General features: G+C 36.9%; 2 protein-coding genes across 2 annotated transcripts; both read right to left on the bottom strand.

Annotated features, from left to right (window-relative positions):
• Positions 1-562: 562 nt before the first annotated feature.
• Positions 563-3,189, bottom strand: LOC147566247 (stress-induced protein KIN2-like). The gene is made up of 3 exons (XM_086668261.1): positions 3,039-3,189; positions 2,687-2,755; positions 563-830 (listed from the first exon to the last, which is right to left on the bottom strand). The coding sequence occupies exons 1-3, from the start codon at positions 3,093-3,095 to the stop codon at positions 756-758; spliced, it is 201 nt and encodes a 66-aa protein (XP_086524387.1). The 5' UTR covers positions 3,096-3,189; the 3' UTR covers positions 563-755.
• Positions 3,190-8,430: 5,241 nt separating this feature from the next.
• LOC147566246 (choline/ethanolaminephosphotransferase 1-like) lies at positions 8,431-22,017 on the bottom strand. Its single transcript, XM_086652727.1, has 19 exons — positions 21,838-22,017; positions 21,428-21,608; positions 18,667-18,676; positions 18,511-18,561; positions 17,865-17,942; positions 15,749-15,824; positions 15,639-15,661; positions 15,459-15,559; positions 14,558-14,652; positions 13,938-14,006; positions 12,848-12,917; positions 11,142-11,205; positions 11,028-11,068; positions 10,863-10,947; positions 10,234-10,296; positions 9,872-9,930; positions 9,630-9,682; positions 9,205-9,277; positions 8,431-8,738 (listed from the first exon to the last, which is right to left on the bottom strand). The coding sequence occupies exons 2-19, from the start codon at positions 21,562-21,564 to the stop codon at positions 8,717-8,719; spliced, it is 1,170 nt and encodes a 389-aa protein (XP_086508853.1). The 5' UTR covers positions 21,565-21,608; positions 21,838-22,017; the 3' UTR covers positions 8,431-8,716.
• Between the last annotated feature and the right edge of the window lie 1,263 nt (positions 22,018-23,280).

Below are 23,280 nucleotides of genomic sequence, written 5' to 3'. Positions count from 1 at the left end.
CACATCTAGTGCTACTCTTAGAAAACAAAACTTTTCTATAACCAGTTTAGGCCATACTGTCCTTACCGACAAGGAAACACGACACAAAAATATGCATTTTAAATTGATGATAATGGCCAATTGAAAATGATTTTTAATGTTCTTATAATCACAACTTACCCAGGCTCGGTGCAGTAGAGCAAGTTTGGCAACCCAACCCCAAGTAGCCACTAATATTGTCTTGTTCGTTTTCGCTAGGCCCAAGGCCAACAACAAAGGGTGTTGATCTTGGATAAGGCTTCACGATCCGACCCAAAACGCCTGGAAACTTTCTAAGCTTAAGCTCCTACGGTAGCCTCGTCAATAGACGGATGCTCTCTCGAGCGATATGGGACTCTAAAAGCAAAAAACATTGTCTCTGTTGGTGCCTTAACTCCTTTGTTTTAGCAAGAAAGAGAAGCTATAGTTACATGGGGCAGTGGAATTCCTTGTTTTAGGTTTTGCATTTGAGTAAAAAGAGTTTCGAGATTTTAAGGCTAAAAATGAAAACATAATTCATATATCAATGCTATGAGAATTACTCTAGAGAGAAATGCCTTGTTCGTTGAAACAATAAATCACAATCGAAGTTGTTGTACATGACGACCAACATCTAAAATGACTCGAAACATATAACCAAATACACCATCTTTTATATATAAATATATATATAGATGGTAGCAGCTAGGAAAAGAAAAAACTGGATTCTTTATTCAGTGTGTCTTGAATCAAAACATTCATTTCTTCATTCCAGTTGCATCTTTGACAGCATCTGCAGCTCCTTGTGCCTTTTCCATCATTTGTTGTCCAGCCTATACATAACATCCACAGACATTAACAAAACCCTCAGAGTCTACTAAAATATCCTACATACATACTACAACGGTGTTTGTTTTTTGAGTCTTTACTCGTAAGAATCCGAGCTGTCTGAACCAAAGGTTCTAAAATCAACCCAAATAACTATTGAAACGAGTCAGACAAAAATAAATATTCTGAAATCTAATTTGAGTCAATTTAAATGTCCAATCAGATTCAAATCTGACATAAACGAAAAATAGTCACTACTTTAGTAGAAACAAGTTTTGTAGTATATACCATGGATAATTAATAAAAAGGTACCCTATAAAGATTTTCTGGTGTAGAAGTCTAGTGATATATCAAATATTTTTGTATGTTGGCAAAAGGATATGGGAAATACCAACTACATTGGGTATATAAAAATGGCCGCGGTTTTGGGGAATAAAGAAAATTCTCCGGGGAATAAAGAAAATTCTTAAAACTAGTCAAATAAGGTTGACTTTTTTATGTTTCTTTTTATTGCTAAGGGGCTTCTAATTTTAAAAGATGCTATAAAAAAGGTCCCTCCATCTCATCACCTCTCTCTGTCACATCATCTTCTCGGCACTTCATCATCTTCTCCGGCGAAAGTCGCCGGACGGCCAATTTTCTGGCCGGCGACCTTCAAACATAAAAAAAAAAAAAAAATTTAAAATTCTCTCTCTCCTCTCTCTCTCTCTCTAATTTTTTTTTCTTTTCTCTCTCTCTAGAACAGATCTAGAGAGAGAGAAAAGGTTTGTTCTCTCTCTCTCTCTGTGTATGTTGTTTATTTCCTCCTAATCGTTTTAGGGGTAGAAGGAATTCTGAAAATCACTGTGTTTGCTTAATATAAGCTTGTTTCCTAAGAAACTTTAGTATCAAAGATGAACACTTTATAATGAGAATACTTGAACTGATTAGGGTAAATTATTGGTAACAGACTGTTTTGGGTAATTGGGTGTAGGAAAATGGGTTTACATTCCCATTTTTCTATATGGTCATCAAATCGTTAATAAAAGAAGGATTCAGGAGTCCAGAATGCAAGTAGGGGTCTTTTAGCATTGAAACGAACATGAAAAGATCACATTTTTGTTATCGTTAATCCGAACTCTTCTCACAATTCCTGAGCTAAAATAGTATCCATTTGTATATCTCTATCTAATTATAATCTCTTTACACCTAATGGTTCAGATGTTTTTTTTATGGAAATATTGGTGTGGAATGAACAACAACAGTTTATGATTAGATATGCGTCTTCTCAGAAATTATAATCTCAAAAACATGCATAGACTGATTTGGGTAAATGTGGGGAAAAGACCATTGAAGGTCTCTCTCTTTCTAGATCTGTTCTAAAGTGAGAGGAGAGACAAAATTTTAAAAAAAAAAGAAAAATTTCTTTTTTTTATGTTTGAAGGTCGCCGGCCGGAAAATTGGTCGGCCAGCGACTTTCGCTGGAGAAGATGATGAGGTGTCGAGAAGATGAAGTGGCAAAGAGAACAGATGAGATGGAGGAGAACTTTCAAAAAAAATGTATTCTGTATTCCCCATAAAAATTTATTCTCCGGAGAATTTTCAAAAAAATCTGGATTCCCTCGAGAATTTATTCTCCGGAGAATTTTCAAAAAAATCTGGATTCCCTCGAGAATTTATTCCCCGAAGAATTTTCTTTATTCCCCAAAGCCGCGGCCATAAAAATTATATGGGTATTTTGAAGATGAAAATAGGATAATGGGTGTTTTTTTTTTTTGTTGAACTGGATAATGGGTGGTTGAATGGGAAAAAGTGGCCATTATGATCCGATAAATAAATATTTTGACATGAGACTATGAGAGTGTACAGATCTTGGTTGAACCTGTTGGCATGAATCCTTGGCAGATTGCATTGCATTGGATGCCTTGTCCACCATTTGATCCTTCCTAACCTAAAAAAGGCAAGACCAAACCATCAAACATCATGACTTTTCAACCGAAATGAAGGAAAAAAACAAACATCATAATGCATCATGACATCATTCATTCGTATGACACATAACTCGTGCTCTTATAACCATGATAGTTTATAATAGAGCTGATAGAATTCTTGGCGAGATACAATACTTTCTCTAAATCTAACCCAGCCACGTATCTTGCTTGGAATTAAGGCCGAACAAAGCCATTTTTTAATCGATAACGTAGCTTCTGAATAATATCGATAATGTAGCTCACCTCAGCTTGACCTTTGGCTTGACCAGCGTTGTAACTCATGCTCTGTGAGTTATCCATTTTAATGAAGTTTTTAACTTTCACAACACTAAAAACAGAAAAGAAAGGGATTTTAATTTGACAGTTTGATAATCAAAGAGATCTTGGTGTGAATGAAAAATACCCAAAATGAGATTGGGTATTTATAGGTTTTTTCACGTTTTCTTTTTTGACAAGTGTCATGCTTACGCGCATGATGACATGTTTTTACACGTGTCTGTCATGTTGTGGTGCCAGTTACTATTATTTTTGGGACATTTGACAAGTGTTCTTCAGCAAAAAAAATTTTGAACTCTTCTTCATTAACTAGTTCAGCTCTAAAATGAGGTGTTGTTCAGGTGGCAGGACAGTGACAGAAATTAGAGGTCGATGTCAAATTTTAATTGAAATTTTCTCACATGAGCTAAAAGAAAAATTTATATATGCACGAAGCCATTAATGTAATTCAACTATAACAAAATAATAAGTCATCAACGTATCCAAGCCTGATATATATGACATTGTTATGTCACTAATTAATATTTTTCAAAACCGATCTGTACAAGTTTTTAATTCCACAAAGTATGTTTTGATATGAGAAGAAAAGTAAATTCGTGGAACAAAATCGATTGACCAAAACAAAACAAAAAAGTGATTTGTGAGAGATAGCGAGAGAAAAGTTATAGAGGTAGAGATTTGTGAGAGAAAAAAGGACAGAGAAATGAAGAATAAGAATCTGCGGGAGAGAACGAAAAATGAGATTGCATGCCCTCGATGTCTTATTAGCTGTGTTCAAATTGTTCCAAATGAAATTGTTAAGCTATCAAAATTAGACTATTAAAATATATACGGTAAATACGAGATTTAAGTCAAGAATGCTAAATTGCTATGTTGTGTATAATTATCTTTTACATGTTATCTTGTGATGTAGATTCTTGCGGAAACGTAATAATAGAAGAACTCATTGATAATAAACTAAGATAAACAATAATAACTGAAACAATAAAAAAGAAAAGATGAAATCAAGGAGGATTTTTATTTGATATTCAATTCGATGATTAATTAGACAGACTGGACTTCTCTTATATAGATATTGTAATTTCCTAGATAGACTCAAATAAGAAAGAAGTTAAAAGAAGATAACTACCTAAGGATACTTTCTTTGATTGCTAGGACTCATAATTATAGAAACTCTAAATACTAAATTCTAGAAACTATGCTAATATAGCTTCTTGGCCGTGAGGCCCAATAATATAATGGTCGTGAGGCCCTATGGCCGGTGGTCGCCATCATACTCCCCCACCGAGGAAGAACTCGTCCCCGAGTCGTCATAAAGAGGTTCATCCGGGTAGTACGGAAAGATGTCGGAGATGTTGAAAGTGGAAGAAATATTGAAATCCGGTGGAAGATCGATTACAAAAGCATTGTCGTTGATCTTGGTGAGTATCTTGAAAGGACCGAATTTCTTTTAACCACGCTTCTTGTAAGTTCCTGTCGGAGTTCTCTGTTTAGAAATATGGACCATAGCCGAGTCACCAACCTCGAAGGACTGAGTTGATCTATGCCTATCGGCCGAGAGTTTATATGCCGAATTCGCCGCGGCAATGTTCTGCCGAACCTCATCATGGAGACGGAGGATGTTCGAAGCTAGGGTTTCCGCATTGGAATTGTACTCCGGAATGGTCGGTAGTGGTACGAGATCCAAGACATGTTTCGGTGAAGATGTATAAACAATGTCAAACGGAGCCTTCTTCGTTGTTCGGTTAATAGTACTGTTATACACAAATTCGGCGTGAGGAAGAGCCGTTTCCCAATTAATACCTTTGTCTCGTGTAATACAACAAAGTAAATTCCCTAACGAACGGTTAACGACCTCAGTTTGCCCATCAGTTTGAGGGTGACATGTACTGCTGAAATTTAGTTTAGTACTGAGGCGTTTCCACAAGAAGCGCCAAAAGTGGCTTTGAAACTTCACATCCCGGTCGGAAACAATGCTCTTTGGTAAGCCATGGAGACGAACAATTTCCCAAAAAAACAAATTCGCAATGTTAGAAGCATTGTCCGTCTTCTTACAAGCGATGAAGTGGGCCATCTTGCTGAAACGATCAACCACTACTAAAATTGAATCCCTACCTTTTTGTGAGCGGGGAAGACCAAGAACAAAGTCCATTGATAAATCTTCCCAAATAGTGACCGGGGTCGGTAGTGGTGTATAAAAACCCGTATTCTGAGTTTTGCCTTTACTAGTTTGACATGTATAACATCGTTCAACTATACGGGAGACATCACGTCGTAATTTTGGCAAAAAAAAACGATCAGATACGAGTGTATACGAGTGTATACGTCTTGTCTCTTCCCACATGACCCTCGTTATGTAATTCCCGAATGATATGTTCACGTAGAGAAATTTGAAATACACAACTGCTGTCCACGAAAAAGATAATCGTTAGAAATAAAAAAACTCACCCGTAGACCGGTTAGTAGTGCAAGGCTCCCATATATGGCCGAAATCTGGATCATCCTTGTAGTTGTTCGCTATTGTTTCAAACCCCGAAACGTGTACTGCCATTGTCGTGAGGAGACTAGCTCTTCGGCTTAAAGCGTCGGCAACCGTATTAGTTTTCCCTGATTTGTGTTTAATCACAAAATTAAATCGTTGAATATACGAAATCCATCTCATATGCATTGGATCAGCTGTACGTTGATCATTCAGTGTTTGTAATGCTTTATGGTCCGTATATAAGACAAATTCTACTCCTATAAGAAAACGGTTCCAATGGCGTAGGGCGCGGTAAAGCGCATAAAATTCGGACTCGTAGACGGTCCACTTACGACGGGCTTCCCCGAGTTTTTTGCTTATAAATTCGATAGGACGTTTTTGTTGGGAGAGAACCGCGCCAATACCGAGGCCTGAAGCGTCACATTCGACTTCAAATAGTTTGGAAAAATCCGAAAAAGCTAAGACTGGAGCTGAACATAGACGTTGTTTTATTAGGTTAAAGCTTTCTTCCTGTGGACTTTCCCAGGAAAATTTTCCTTTCTTCAAACAATCTGTTAATGGAGCCATTATAGTACTAAAATCCCGTATAAATCTTCGATAGAAAGAAGCTAACCCATTGAAACTGCGGACCTCAGACGGTGAAGAAGGAGTCGGCCACTCAGAAATTGCTCAAACTTTAGCTTGATCAATTTTCATACCCTCTTTACTAATAAGAAAACCTAGGAAGTACACCTCATTGAGGAAGAAGTGACTCTTTGGAACGTTCATGAATAACGAATTAAGACGCATTGCGTCGCAAACTTCTCGAATATGTTGAAGGCGATCACTTCTAGATTTACTAAAGATGAGTATGTCATCAAAGTAAACCACCACAAATTTATTCAGGAATGGTTTAAGCACTTGATTCATGAAACGCATGAAAGTACTAGGTGCGTTAGAGAGCCCGAAGGGCATAACTAACCATTCATAAAGACCTTCTTTTGTCTTGAACGCGGTCTTCCATTCGTCTCCCTCACGAATTCGGATTTGGTGATATCCTACTTTTAGATCAATTTTTGAAAATACCGTAGCCCCGGAAAGGTGATCTAACATATCTTCAAGTCGGGGAATAGGAAATCCGTATTTAATTGTAATTTTGTTGATAGCCCGACTATCAACACACATTTGCCAGGTTCCGTCTTTCTTTGGTACTAACAATGTCGGAACCGCACAAGGACTGAGACTTTCACGGATAAAACCTTTGTCCAATAATTCTTCCACCTGTTCTTGTAGTAATTTATGTTCATGCGAACTCATCTTGTGATGTGGTAGGTTTGGTAGGTTCGCTCTGGGTATAAGGTCGATTTGGTGTTGAATATCTCGTAATGGTGGTAACGAAGTTGGTGATGACGATGGATTGAGGTCGTGGTACTCATCGAGAAGAGCTTGGACCTCCGGGTTCGGTGGGTTTCCGGCGGTGGATGCGTCCTTCGTCGTGAGGAGGAATCCTCTCGGTTCGGGTGTTCTTGGTGTTGACGGAGCTGCTGTGTTCGTCGGTTGTGGAGTGAGTTCGTCCGATAGTGGTAGAAGGTAAATTCGTTTACGGGACCAAAGGAATTCGAATGTGTTTTCTCTACAATGGTGAGTAGCGTCTACGTCGAAAATCCATGGTCTTCCGAAAATAATGTGACAATTATCCATGTCTACTACGTCACAAGTAATTGGGTCACGGTAATGTATACCAATGGAGAAGGAGAACGAACATTGTTTCTGAACCGACAACTCTCTTTGATTGGATATCCAACCGATTTTGTAAGGAACCGGGTGATCAATTGTCTGCAGTTGTAGTACCTCAACCAAACGACTTGAGACCATGTTTTCTTCACTACCGTTATCGATTATGAAGTCGCAAACCTTGTTGTGAATTGTTAAGCGTGATTTAAACACCTTGTTTCGTTCCGGATGTGTTGGTGGTGTAAAAGAATTTGTTATTTTCTGCTCAGGATTTTGAGGGCTCATGATACCAGCTGATGTAGATTCTTGCAAAAGCGTAATAATAGATGAACTCATTGATAATAAACTAAGATAAACAATAATAACTGAAACAATAAAAGAGAAAAGATGCAATCAAGGAGGATTTTTATTTGATATTCAATTCGATGATTAATTAGACAGACTGGACTTCTCTTATATAGAGATTGTAATTTCCTAGATAGACTCAAATAAGAAAAAAGATAAAAGAAGATAACTACTTAAGGATACTTTCCTTGCTTGCTAGGATTCATAATTATAGAAACTCTAAATACTAAATTCTAGAAACTGTGCTAATACAGCTTCTTGGCCGTGAGGAGCAATAGTATCATGGCCGTGAGGTCCTATGGCCGGATGGTCGCCATCATCTGGAACTAAGAATCCTTGATGCTAACAAGGATGCTACCTTCTGATCAAACAAAAAAAACAAAGAAGCTACCCAAATGGAGAAAGTATAGAGTCAAATCAATTATTTCTCTGTTTTGTATAAAGGGTTATTCTTGTTATATTTTCATCGAACATCCGTCCGCAAGAAAATCTTGTTCAAAAGTCTAAGGCAAAAAAGATGAAAAATAAGTTCCTTACACAAATGGCTTTCTCATCATGGCGCAACGAATTTTTTTTTTTTGACGACATACATTAGTCGTTACAAGGTATTGATGCATCATGAAGATGTAATAAGCACGATAACCGCTCAATTTAAACCAAGAATTAAAGAAGCCTAAAGCCCGACAAATTATTACATTATTTATAGCTAAATTACATAGGATAAATCTTGATAGCAAACTGCTTCCACCGAGACTCGATCCCACAACCTCATGGAGGTAAGAGGGGTGTCCAACCGTTGCACCAAAGGGTGGTGGACCGCAACGATGATTTAAATGCTAGTAGATATGTATACATTTTTGCCCAGGAAAAAAGCTGAACCTGAATCATTATATATATTTACTGTCTAACACAAACTGAGCTGCAATCTAATTTATCTGATTACGAATAATCGGCTGAATTTGCTCAAACAAAACTGAATTTGAGGAATTATAACTGAGAAACGATAGGTTTTGCATAAATGTAACAGATCCTTCCACATTTTGGAGAGGTAATTGACATGTATCGGGGCCAATACTTGCGCAATAGGGCCAAATATCAACTCTCTTTAAGCTTCTTTCGCTGTTATCCTGCATTTTAGTTAACATAGAAGTATTATAACTTGGAGAAATCTACAAAAGATTCCTAGATACGTTATCTTACAATAGTTTATTATTGTCGAACTTCCAAAAGCAAGGTGAATTGTTAAACAGTGGTTAAGACCGCAGTCACATTGTGCCTTTCCGAAAATGAGAAATGTTGGTTAGTCTCAAACTTAGAGAGAAGAAATTGACACTTCATGAGGCAGCCTTATAACTGCAAATATATAGGGAGAGGCGGCAAATGGGTGCAAAATCACGACATTTCTCCACCTTCTGCCTTGGCGTTTTATAATGATATAGACCTAATAAAGATAATCATTTCTTATCGATAACTATTTGGGAGTTCACGTGTAGCAATTATCAGTAGAGACCAAAATAGTCAATTGGATGGTGAAATAGCAACTTCTGAGATTCTTCTCTCAATTGTCCAAGAGTTTTAGTAAAGCATTTTTACCTGAAGCAGCAGATTCCCAGCGCTTTGGTTATTTCACGAATGACGGACATGGCAAAATGTAGGTAGAGTGATACTGAAACATGAAAAGAAAATGTGAGGCAGAAATGAAAGAGAAGTTATGAACACAGAGGGATAAAAATAAAGATCTAGAAAGACCAGTTAGCGGCATTAGGTAGGTGGATCTAAAGCAGCTTATGCCATACTTTTAAGTTAAAAGTGAGACAGTAAATGCAAGTCTGCATGATAAGTTTTGCGGTTATTCTTCCCCAAAATTTAGTTTCAAATGTGTAATCAGCCATGTCAAGAGAAAATATTTCTAAAAAAGCACATTCGGGAAGTAAATGAGGTAAGAAGAGTGCTTTATGATGCTCTAAGGAAAGGACTAGCTAGACCACTAACTAAAGTAACTCGCTCGTGAGTCTTACCTGTGAAAATGAAGTAACCAATAAGAACCAACTTCTCGTCGACTAACGGAACTCTGCAAAACAAATAGTCACCAAAACTAGTAAGACTACAAAGACATAAACAAAGTAAAAAATACACATATATGTATACTACATATATATACATACACGCATATATATATATATATATATATATATATATATATATATATCATTACTGAATTTTGCATATATACTTCAGAGAATAATCAATTATCACATACCCGTTGTTTAGCCTCGAACTGAGAGCATTCGCGATACCCAACGGAAGATATAGTAGTGACTGTTCAGAAAGAAAAGGCGTAAATTGGTATGCTGGTAACTACATGAGAAGCCGAAAAGGAAATCTAACATGGCTGTTTGCTTCAAAAAGAATTTTATCTTTGAAAAGTTTGACGAAAAAAATTCTCTTTTGAGATGGTAATTTTCTTACATAAACTTCTCGCTTCTAAAATGAAATAATATAGATACTTGATTATTCGAATACACTTCTCGAAAAAAAGTGAACGACTTCCAACGCAAGTTTGAACCAAATTAAAATCGACAAATAAGATTTCAGAATTATTTGAAGGATGTTGATGCATACCATACTCATTCCCGTTTTCAATCCCTTGGGTTCATCACACAAGTGAGCCAGAACTGTCCTTCCCTGACAACACATAACCATTTCTTCTAAGGTAACATAATAAAAGGCAAGAAAACGGTTACTAGGTCCACTGCAATCCCCAATTATCAGTATCAACAAATAAAAAAAAACACAAGCTGGCAAATTCTTGTGGACTACGAAACAAATAGGTAGCACAAGATTGATTAACTGTTGAATGATAGAGAAGAAAATTTTAACTGATAAAGTAAGAAAATATAAGTTAGCAAATTTCGGTGTGGGATCAGAAACCATACAAGATTGAAATTCAGTGTCAGATAATGAAAGAAAAAAATAACAGAAAACAGTTAATGAGATAGCGACTACACATTTGTTTAACAACCCTTGAATTTCAGTGCCAACAACCCTTGGTTGGAGTGGTAAGATGGTATAATCTTCCACCTCTCTAAGAGCTCAAATCAGATTGAAAGCTTGAGAATAAAGCTCAAATTCAGTGCCAACAACCCTTGGTTGGAGCGGTAAGAGGTATAATCTTCCACCTAGAGGTCAAGGGTTCGAGACACACGCTGAACAATTCAAAAAAAAAGAGATAGCGACTACACATTTCTTACCACGAGGAACCCAAATGCTAATCCAGTTCCTAGTACAACTAAATGTGGATAGCTCCTGATTATATCAGATGGAGACAAATAATCCCTGCAGAAAACAACTATGTAAATACAAGATCAAGTACAACAAGGTGAAAGAAATTGGTAAGATGAAAGGGAAAATCATACCAAACTAGAACTCCTCCAAGGAGTAATCCGAAAGGGAAAATCTGGTAAGAGAAAGGTGCAACAATTAGGCGACCAAGAAATCTTGAAGTAAACCATAGAGAATAACAAACTTACCATTGCTAATGCGGAGAACATGTCCCCTTTTCTTGCTTGTACAACCTTAAAGACATTAGAAATGCTACAAGGAAAATGAAACTAAATCAGAATACAAACTAGCTAAACAAAGGCTAAGCCGCGACAGTGAATGCTTTATTTGTGAAGGCACCAAGCAAGCCTTCAAGTTCCAAATGGCAGAATGCGTGACATAAGCATCATGGATGTCACGCTTCATGAAAATGCATTTTTATTATAAATGTTCTAGATAGACCACAGTCTGCACCACAATGGGGTTGCTACATGTTCTGGTTTCAAATTGAGCCTGAAAGGTACCACAGTATGCAAGCTCTGCCTGGCCAGACACTAAAAACACCCAGCTTATTAACATCCCTCTCTAAGAGCCCAACTCAAATTTGAGCTTTATTCTCAAGCTTGGTCAGTTCAACATTAACTATAGCACAGCTAGATTCGGGGCAACTGGAGAGCTAGACTCGACTTAACATCCATATATCATCAGTTTATCTAATCTTCATATAGTTTTCCTAATCTGTAATGAGTATGCCATATCTATGAAGAAAAAGTCGGGATTAATCCCCGAGTACACCCCGACTACTCCTCAGTCCCCATTTTGCCGACTCGACTAGGAGCCAAAACCCTAGTCCCGTGGAATTCCGAGTAGATCCCCGACTCGGTCCGACTAGGACCGAGTCGACTAGTCAGGCCAGTCGGGATTTGCTCATTCGGCTTCTTCACCCTTCCTCTCCCCTCTAAACATCATTATAACTAGATTGAAGTAAATTTGAAGTTCTCTTCATCTCCAAACAAGTTTCGAAGTTTCTCTATCTTCTCAATCTTTTTTTACTATTTCTTTCTAGAACTCAGATTCTACTCTTTTTCTGTAAAAACTCACATAGATGTTAGTTTTTAGTGTTTTTTCATTAATATTATAGAACTTGTTGATAATTAGATGTGTGCTTCTTAGGGATGAATTTGTAGTGTTTATACTTCATTAAGCCCAAATGCTTATATTTATACTTATATATAATTATATATACAAAATTGACTATATATTTATATTCGACTACTAGTCCCGTGTAAATACGACTAGTAGCGACTATGCCTAGTCCCGAGTCCGCCGACTAGTCCCCTTTGCCGACTTTTCCAACATAGTGCCATATCGTATACAAACATGCCACTGAAACTAATTCCGTAGCAGACATTCTTTATGCTACAGTCTAGTGAAATATGTGCCTACTTAATCAGTTAGATTCAGCAATTGGACTAGCGTACTTCTCACCTTTCAGCACGGCCAGTGCCAATTAGACGAGTTTAAATAACACCTAGGACTTTAACCAAGGACTGGGATTTTGGATCAATAAGGCGCCCCTCTGTTAATTACATGGTGGAAATTATTGTTGTGGTGGTTTGTGATTTCCACATGCAACTGTTTGAGATGGCATAGTAATTGTACATCAATGGCAATAGAATCGACTATATACATGCCATGGACTGAACATACTTATTTACTTTATTACAAGCTACCATGCTGGTATACAGTGTACATTCTTGTCCTCCTTTGTTGCATTCTCCAACTAATTTGTACCAGTAACCGTGTCAGAAACCGACACAGACAGCCTTACCAATGCTACAAATGTTTACACAAATAGCAAGACAGAAAGAGGAGAAAAGATTTCCAACTATTAAGAATATAAAAAGGTCTTTACTTGCAGGTGACGGTCGGAATAACGGCAAAAGCAGTCATCAGAAATATGACAACACTGATCATCGGAATTTCTGTTACAGTTAGTAAAAATAGAACACAAGTCATAAAGGATAAAAAATATAGATGAACTGCAGAAGTTAGGAAAATGTTGATTACAAATGCTCGTGGTATAAAAAGTAGTTCTTTGCGGTGTCACATACTCAAACTCACGTGTGTCGGAAAGTCATATTTACTTCAGTCAATACAATATGAGATTTTGAATGTAATGCTCTATGTTACCGTTTTCGTGTATAATATGACTAAAGGTTGAATCCAAAAGTAAAAAAAAAATAGAGTTGTTATTAGAAAATAAAATACTCAAATATCCAAGGCAAGAACATAAGAGTATACTTGTATGGTCATGTCCCTGATGTATCCATTTACCACCCACTGTGTCAAACACCTGGTACAATTTTTTTATACCAATATCCATGTCACATAAGGATATACTGGACCTATATGACAAACTATCGGTACATAAAGATAAATACTAGACCAAAATATTACAGAACTGATTAACCTCTACTGTGAACAGGCAATTCAATAGTTATCCACTTCTGTACAGACATAGTAAACAGGTTTGTAGGTTTTAATTACCTGTAATACCGTTTTGTGCTAGAAAACAAGAGTAACTTAAAAACTCTACAAATAATTAGTTATACTACTGAATAACTTTGGCATCTGGCGGTAACCGCAAAGCGCAATAGCACATACCACTTCCCCTTTTTTATAATTGCTAACTATACCACGTCACTTAGTGCTGACTGCTGAAAGCATTAAATCATCAGTCAACCAACACCTTTATATCAGAGCAATATAATGTTTGTACAAATAAGTTAACAGAAATCTATATCTTATATGAGCAGCCAAACAAAAAACAGTATCACAAAAACTTCATATACGGGATCTTCTTTCCCCACAACTATATTGTGGTGCATATTAGGGGCATAATCTAACTCATTTTCTGACATATGTTGCAGGGAGTGAAGCTAATACTTTAGTAGCACGTTAGTCATTTAGTTAGTCAAATATAATTTTGGAGACCATCATACCATTTATAAATGGTATCCAACCCAAAAAAGGAACAGATTTCCCGAAGTGTTGAACCCACCATTCAGCACCTGAAAATTAAAGGAATCACAAACTATCCATGAAATAACAAAAATACAAAACCCAAATGTTTGACTCAACAGTAAATGTAAGGAAGGAAGTATACAGATAGTCAAATCTTCAAGATGCTCCTAGTGGCAAGGAAAAGATGTCGTGTAATGCTCGCCACAAGGAGTATCTCTGTTTTGGGTGCAGTCGTCACTAGGAATATTGTATGTACTCGAGGACTACTAAGTACTAACATAGGTTATACTTGGAGACTACTTTCTACACTCGGGTCTTTGATATGGGGACTCTTCTTTTTTATTGCTTTTCAAAATTTTCCTAATGAAGAAGCTGTTTTGCGCCATTGGTATCCCAACATCTCTAAATATTCTAAGTTACATGTTAATCAAGTGAAACTTTCTTTTCCATATGCAGTTCTGTTGTCTCGCAGAAATGCACATATAAGACTTGGGCTGATATAAATTGGTTCAATATAAAATTAGAAATGTGAATTGTTAAATTAACAACGAAATCTCAAGCCTGATTAAAACAAGAATGACAAATTTGAAGTGCTTACCAACAAAATATGTAAAAAAGTGAGCCACATAGATCAGCATGAGACCTTCTGTAGGTCCATTTACCACCGGAAGGATAAGTGTATTGGTGAAAAAGCTGACGGATGACGACATTGTCAATAAATTAACTTAAAAACTTCCAATAATTAGAAATAAATAATATATCTGAAAACTACTAAAAGTGAGAATCAGTCTTGGGAAAACAAAAGAAAGGACAGGATAAGGAGTGCTAAGCCTATTTATATTACTTCATACTATGATATTTTGGATCTCTATAGGAAATAAAATTCTCGTATATTAATCAAGATACATGCAGCTGAAAGTGATCACCATATTCGGGAATCTGGAAGTCTCCCATTTGGATAGTCAATTTGAATACGTTGTTCCAGACCATCACCCTCAGCAAAGGTGTATAACTTTAAATTGGATTACTTTTCGACTGTTTTGTTATTTTCCTTCTCTTGGTCATATTGTAACTTGTTTCAAAAGATGTCATAAAGAAAAACGAGAGACAGAGAGAGAAAGAGGATTTTTTTTTCGCTATAATGCCAGATATATTATCCTATACCCTTTCCACTGGCAACTGAAGTATCTGACATGATGAATCCATCGCACCGTCTTTGTGCTTTACACCAGAAATCTTCGTGCCCAAAAGAAAGAGAAATCCATAGTCGAAACATATGTGTATTACAAAAAGGGATGTATCCTTAAGTTTGTTGTCTTGATTGTGAGGAAGGTGCCCCCACCACCGTCCACCCAAAACACAAGCTCCAAGAAAAACAATACGGGCCATGGAAGTACAATAGACGTCTTAGAAAAGTCTACTTATAGTTGCATGCTGTAACTAGGCAATGAAACCAATATAGCACATAATATAGTTGTAGCATCGTTAGTATAACATACTGCTCCCAAGTCGCACCATAAAATGGAACAGCTGAAATAACCCAGAGCCAGAAAGTGTTCTTTCCACACATTGCAGTGCTCCCAAAAGCCAAAGCTTCAAGCTGAGAAAAGAAGGAACATTTTTCAAAGGAACCCAGCAAACACACCTACAGAGTGATCAACAAAGACGAGAATATATACCGCACATCCCAGCGCATCGCATCCTGCGTTGGTTTTGCAAGGCAAGAAACATATTCATTAACTTCAAAAGGTTTACTGGAAGGGGAAAAAGTAGGGGATAAAATAACCACCATGATCAAAAAGTTCTCCCAATGGACTAGTTGAATTTGTGCGCCTTGCTTGCTTCCCATCAACAGCATCAAATGTCTGGAAGACGGATTCAACAATTAGCAATTGAAAATACTGCTATATGTATATATGCTTCAAGAAAATAATTAGACCCTAATTGTTCGAAGAAATGAAAATGGAAATTGGAACCAAAGAAATAAGACTTCCACAACATAATAGTTCGAACATGAATTTTCTGGTGTATAATAGATTTATCAGTTATTTTAAAATAATAAATGCACTTTGAAATTCACATATCATAAAAAATACTCAAAATTTCCTAAATCCTAAGTCTGTTAGAAACCTAAGAGCAGGAACAGACAGTAATAAAAAGTGACCCCATGGTTCATGCGGCGTAGAGATTAGATAGATGGAAACTTCTCCATGCATGACATTTTCGGCACATAGTAACAAGTCTCACTACCTCTGATTAACCACCTAAATAACAGCAAAGTGAAGAAAACAGTTCGTAGCTGAGCGTTAAGGAAATTCACATAGATAAAATTTAAGCAATAGATTAAGTTGCTAAAAGCTCAAATACCACAATCTGATGCATTTTATGGAAGTGTGTCCATTTCCACGGGCAGAAGTGAATCACTAGGGGGACTGGAGAGCATATAAGTGTATTCCATAAAAGTGTTGAAAATTGCATTTTTCGTCATAGTTTTAACTTTCAAATTCATGAGCCCACTCTTCGTATTAATAACATTGCAATCAAACAATGGAAACTAGCCTATTTCTTATAACCACATGGTTTTAAGAGAATGTTGTAAGTAGGTTTCTAAGTTGAAGCCCACTAAGTTGAAACCCATGACTTATATCTAAGTTATTGTTTATGAAAACTAGGGTAAAGCTTAATCATGGAGTAAAGAATAGTAATCGAATTTATTTATTTCTCATAGAATCAAGAGCTTCATCTCTCTTCTCGTAATAACAGAGCTAATCCCCGTAACACGGTTTGTCAATCTTAACTTTAATTTATTTAAGAGAAAGAATTGCACAATCTATCTCTTTTAGGGACTTTACCACAAACTGGAGGCTATGTTTGCATCTTTGCAAATTTTTCTGAGTCATATGTGGCATCTAGGCTTCTCGGGCGTCATACTTGTACACTTTATTCATCAATATAAACTCTTTCTCTTTCGACCGTAAGAGCATTTGGACGATAAGGATCCCTCCAAGAGTCAGTTTCGTGGTTTGGGCTGCAATAAACAATAACATACCAACACTCGACTCCCTGAAGACACGTGGGATGATCATTCCAAATAGATGCATCCGATGCAAAGTTGCAGAAGAGTCAGCCGAGAACTTATTACTTCAATGGGACAAAGCCAGAGGAATTTGGAACTACTTCATAGCATCCACAAGGAATCAATGGTGCTCCCCTAAGACAGTACCGCAGACCATTGAGAAATGAAGGCATATTCCAATCAACAAGAACAAGAAAGAATTGTGGAACCCTATTCCCTAGGCGATAATATGGAGTATCTGGAAAGACTCAAACACAAATAGCAACCTGGAGGTGGAAGATGTCCTTGCGCTACTATTCATTGGAGTAGATTAATCCCTTGGGCAAAGGATAAAGTGATAAACCATATTACTATTTTGTGTCCAAGTGGGGGGAGATAATGATGTAACATTTTCCTTTTATTGATTCCTTCTCACTCACTTGTAAATACTTTTTTCAATGCATTAATTCAAATCTTTCAAACACCATAGAAACTTTTACTTTTGCTCAGAAAAAGTCTATCTTCAATCTCTTGATTCACAAAAATTATCACCCTCTTTTTCACCCTTTGAGTTTACGACAAATAAAAGACCAAGTCCAACATACCAAACGAGAAATCCTTTCAAAATCATCGTAAGGTCAATTTCAATTACAAAGTAGTATCATATATGAGAAAGAAAAACACGAGATGGGGCTTCGAGCTACACCTAATATCCTTACAAAAGCAGATGAGGTGCAATGATGTAATTATGCATATCCAAACAAAGAAAATGGACAAACTCTTATGGAAAGAGTGGATGCAGAATGTTTAGTCAAGATCCAAACAAGAAGAAATTAAGACAAGAGCAAACCTGGTAGAGGAAAAGGAGCAACCCATGTGCAAGATGTACCCATCTCGGGGGAGCTGAGTCCAAAGCCGGTGAATATATCTGAGATGGAAAATATATAAAGAAAGACTAGTAAGAACAATCATGCACGGTTCACCTACAACTAAAACTTTCGAAGTCGTCCAAGAATCACGATCTCCTTCGTTTTCTACTTTCTCTTATAATTGAGCAAGGGACACGATCCAAATCATCAGAAAGAAACTTATGCAGGAAATGATATAAATAACATTAACCTCTAACTCTCCTAGACTAGTAATCTGCCTAAAGTGTATTATGCACCCGTGCACAGTTCACAAATCACAACAGTTGCCCGACTCGCCTCTGCGGTCTATCCGGCCGTGCACCCTTATAAAATATGAGGACGTTAGGTTAACATAAATCACATGCAAAATTTTAAGCAATGAGGTTTTTTAATGAAGTTCAAAAAATCCCAATATAATGCGGTTCTAGTTATGTTACTAGTTCAATCTATCAACTACAAGGTAATTTCAGTTCGCAGGTTGAGAACAACAAAAAGCTAACCAAGGCAACAAACATTTCACCTCTCATTTTGAAGAGCATGACAACATATGATTGGACAATATAACGATTACAAGAAATGTTCACTTACATAGCCAAGCAATGCTGACGTACATAAGAATATGAATCCTGTAAGCGTTATCTGAAAATGTATATTAAAATACCAAAAGTTGTATTAGTAAAATGAACAATCACATGTCTTTCAAGATAATGTTTGAAAAAGGTTAATTGGCAAATAGAAGGTTACCGCGTTGGGTCTGAATGGTAAGCAGCCAAATATGTCAACAAAAAGAAGTAAAAGATAGTTAGAAAAATACAATAAAGACTAAACTTGCACTGAAAAACAACAGTAAACCCCATTACAATAGATGGATATAAGTCTAGCCTATTATGATATTCAATCAAGTTATCAGAGGGCGTTTGGCCTAATTTTTCCATATGTAATAACAAACAAACTCATTAAAAGGTATAAAAACTGCGTTGTATCTGAATAAAACTTGGGCAAATATGAAGCTAGTTTTCTTATGCACTAAATGAAAGTGCTTACACAGGCTATTTGCTTGTCTAAGTGTACGGAATGCAGAAAATAAGTGGTTTTCATTCCTGCATGATGTTTGCCTCTGATTTACATTTTGACCGCAAGGTATATTTTAAGTCATAAAGTTACCACTACACTTATATCTACTGAATAGAAAAATTAATGGAAAATGTTTCTCAATATTTGGAAACTAAAATGAAACTACAATCAGAATCACATTACCATTTCTACGAATGCTACCTAGCATGTAAATTGCTCTAATACCTGGTATGGAATATGGATAGTAGTCAAATATGCTACCCTTTCCATTAGGTGGAATGGTTTGAGGATTACATCTTAGGTATGTTGTTTTGGATGCAAGACTAGTTTCGAACCCTTTATCTAGACACTAGGTGAATTTGATATCATATATATAAATACAAACACATACACCTATGCCCCCATTCATCTTCGATAAATATCTTAAATAGTCAATTGGAGTCCAAAAGATTTTATATTATAAGAATTTCAAAAATTAGTCGGCCAGAAACTATTTTGAAGACGGGGAAAAGACTAGACTAGAGATTTTGAAGAACCAATGTTACCTACCTAGTATGCAGACCATGCTGGTACAGAGTATGGGTACAAGTGCGTGGTATAGGTACTAATACGCAGTACACTACCCTGTGAGTATCGACTACGCCGTACGCTAAGGTTATACCTCTTCGTTACGCTATTTTCTGTTGCAATACGTTTTGAGCTAATTTCAAGACAATGTACTTTTTATGATGCATATATAATAGATACACCAACTTTCAGACATTCAATCTCCATAAAACTTAAAATCTTTAACTAGCTAAACAAGAAAATCTTCTAATTAATCACTCAACTAGCTAATAGATTTTTACGCAGAATTTGGGTTAGTTACCGACATAAATTTCTGGTATGCCAAATTTGGAGTACCGGAAGGCGAACTACCCTAAAAGGGTATGGGAAATCAGGTAACGCATCTAGTAACATTGAGAATAACCAAATTAGACATGTGCAATTCGATAGCGAAGGTAATTGGAGTTCAATTATCGGTATTGTACTATTGTTGTCTCTAAAAAGGAATAACACAAGTCGAAGTCATAATTCTTTCTATTTTTAAACAATTAAACTTCGACTCCCTTCAGTGATTGCATTGATTCAATTTTCTACATTGCAAAATGTTAAGTTTGTGGTCATCCAACTCAAAACCAATTGGCAATGAGTGGAGAGGACCTATTCTTTATATTCTTGGTTGCTAGTTCCCTATTCTCCCATGTGGGACTATTCTCACACGCCCCCTCACGTGTGACGTTCTTTTTTTTTTTGAAAATTTGATTGAATATATCAAAGAGAAAGCTATACAGCAGCAGAACCAAAGAGAAGAAAACGAAAAGAAAGGAACAGGGAGGTTGGAGTGGATTCCTCACGATATCCACGCCTCCCAATTACAAACTATATCTACATAAGACGAGTGGCTAAACTTAGGGATACCCTTCGCCCACATACAAATTATCGACTTAACATCGTCCACATCTAGGCTCGTGTTCCCATTAGCCTCCTTAAACACTTTACTATTCCGGTCCTTCCATATGCTCCACACAATTGCCGCTGGGATAACACTCCAAATCTCTTTCGTTGCCTTGGGCTTCGGGATGGAGTACCATTGCTCGAATAGTTGTGGACCGTTGAGGGCATGCACCATTTTATCTTCAAAGTCGATAAAAAGTAGGACCATATCCCATATGCTACCTTACAATGAATAAATAGGTGATCTCTTGATTCCTCCTCCTGCTTACATAGAATGCAACGATTAACCAGCTGGAAGCCTCTGCGTTTTAACTTGTCCACCGTCGGTAACCTGTCTATGAAGGTGGCCCAAAGCATAAATCCAACTCTTGGAGGGGCTGCAACCCTCCTTAGTACTTTTACTAAGGTTGGAGCTATGATTTGGTCTCCTCCATCCAATAATCCATAACATTGTTTAACCGAGAGTGACTCCTTAGCATCATGTTTCCAGACTCTTTTATCGACCTCATTCTCTAGATGTACGTGTGGCGTTCTTTGAGCCTAACACGTGTGTTTTTTTTTTCTTTACGGGTGACGTGGAGCACGTGTGGCTTTTAAGCCTATCACGTGTGGGCCTAGCTCTGATACCATGTTAAGTTTGTGGTCATCCAACTCAAACCAATTGGCAATGAGTGGAGAGGACCTATTCTTTATATTCTTGGTTGCTAGTTCCCTATTCTCCCATGTGGGACTATTCTCACACAAAAGAAAGAATTTATAGCTTAAAATGTACCTGGTGAGACCCTTGTACCAAAATGCAATCTAACAATTGTAACATAGATTGTGAAAAATTAACCCATTCTAAAATACCAAAAGAGATACGACCACACTTGCAACATCAAAATTAGGAAAAAAAAACAAAGAGATATAATTGTTGAATTAGAGGAAAACTTACGGCATCCAAAGAGGAAAAAGATTAACACAACGACTCCAAAAGGGTTGTAAGACATATTTTGCTACATAAGAATGATCAACCCCACTGTACTTGTGTTTGTGCAATTGAGCAACTCCATGTGCCCCAATATAACCCATCTCCAAATTCCTCCTCCTTTATCTATCTAACTATGTAATAATCCCTGCTCAAAAAACAAACCTATTAATCCATCAAACAACTTTACTAGTGACTGAAACCAATAACCGGTTCTCCTATAAGCAAATCTCATCGGTGTTTAACAAAAAATCGAAAAGAAATGGTTTTAGACCTAAAAGCGTATCAGAAGGATAGAACGAGAGTAATCAGAAATCTAGAGAGAGAGAGAAAGAGAGATGAACAAACAATATCCCCTTCCCGAGGACTTGCCCTACCTGTTCTGTGAGTTGCAAAGAGAGTGAAGAGAGAGGGAAATCGCAGAGAAGAAGATCAGAGATTGGAGTGTTTTACAATTTCTTTTTCTCTCTAGAAATGTATGAAGGCGATGATCAGATCTGGCCTCTGAATTCGAGCCTCTGTGTTTTTTCCCGCGCCTTCAGTAGAAATTTGGCCACATGTGTCCGGAGGGGTTTCAAAATGCTTTGTACTTTAGGTGCTGCTGCGCTACAGCTGATCCAACAAAAATACCTAAATCAGATTCGTAATAATAAAAAAATCCGCCTTAGAAGCTAAGCTTTCTTGTAAAATGTTTTAGTTAGGCCAATCTTTGGTTGCCCGAAGATTGATAGTGGTGACATAAATTACAAAATCCTCGAAGTCTAAGGTTTAATTCCTAGATGAAGTGAAATTCATGATTATTGAATTTAGATTATTAAAGGTATAAATAATCCTGTAATAAGTTTGTCGGACTTTAGGTTCTACATTGTTAGAGCAATTCCAATGTTCCTCAGCCCACGGAGTCCAACCCGGGAGCTCCGGGGCTGGGCTCCCGGTGGAGCTGGGAGCCCCATGCTCCTTGGCTCCCAAATGGGAGCCCCGACTAGGGGGCTCCCAGTCCCAAATATGGCCGTTGGGGATCTCCCAACGGCCATATTTGGGGTGGATCCCCTAAAAAGGGGATCCACCCCACTTCTTTTTATTTAGTTTTTCTTTTAAACTAATTTTTTTTCAAAAGATATAAATTTGTTTTTCCAATCATTTCTCTAATTTTTTCTTTTTTTAATTTTTTTCATCTTTTCAAAATTCCTTCTCTCTCTAACATAATATTAAATTTCAATTTTATATTTGAAATTAATAATTTATAGTTTTTTTTTTTTTTTTGTTAAGAGAAAATTAATAATTTATAGTTGAAAATTGAAATTAAAAGTCCGCACACGTGCATTACACACGTACATAATTTAGATTTGGGAGTCCTTGTTAGGAGCCCGACATTGGAATTGAAAAAAGTCTCGGGACTCCTAAAAATCAAGGGCTCCCAAAATTGAGAGCCCGAACCCCACATTGGACTTACCCTTAGGCTTTAGACCTCTTTAATTATTGATTTAACTTAGGCGGTTATCGCGCTGATGACATTTTGATGATGTATCATTGTCTTGTAATGATTAACGTAGATCGTAGTCGATTTCTCAAAAAAAATGTTTTAGTTAGATAAATGCTACATACACCACCTCCACCTGCTATTGTAAAATGTGACAACCATGTAAGACACGTGCAGTAGAGATGCTCCAACACATGATTTATTACCATGGATGCTTCGAAAAGCTTTATTTCTTTATATTTTAACAACTTTTTGTGGAGAGACTAGTTTAAGAGCAACGTAAAATATGTGTGGATGTTGTACATGGTGAGTCATGAGACTTGTCAAACTAGCATTGCAG

The sequence above is a fragment of the Eschscholzia californica genome, unplaced genomic scaffold, assembly GCF_041429995.1.
Source record: "Eschscholzia californica isolate CP2 unplaced genomic scaffold, dmEscCali1.0.p SCAF_1, whole genome shotgun sequence".
Lineage (NCBI taxonomy): Eukaryota > Viridiplantae > Streptophyta > Magnoliopsida > Ranunculales > Papaveraceae > Eschscholzia > Eschscholzia californica.
Note: the sequence above shows the minus strand (reverse complement) of the source record. Positions and strands in the feature narration are given on the sequence as shown.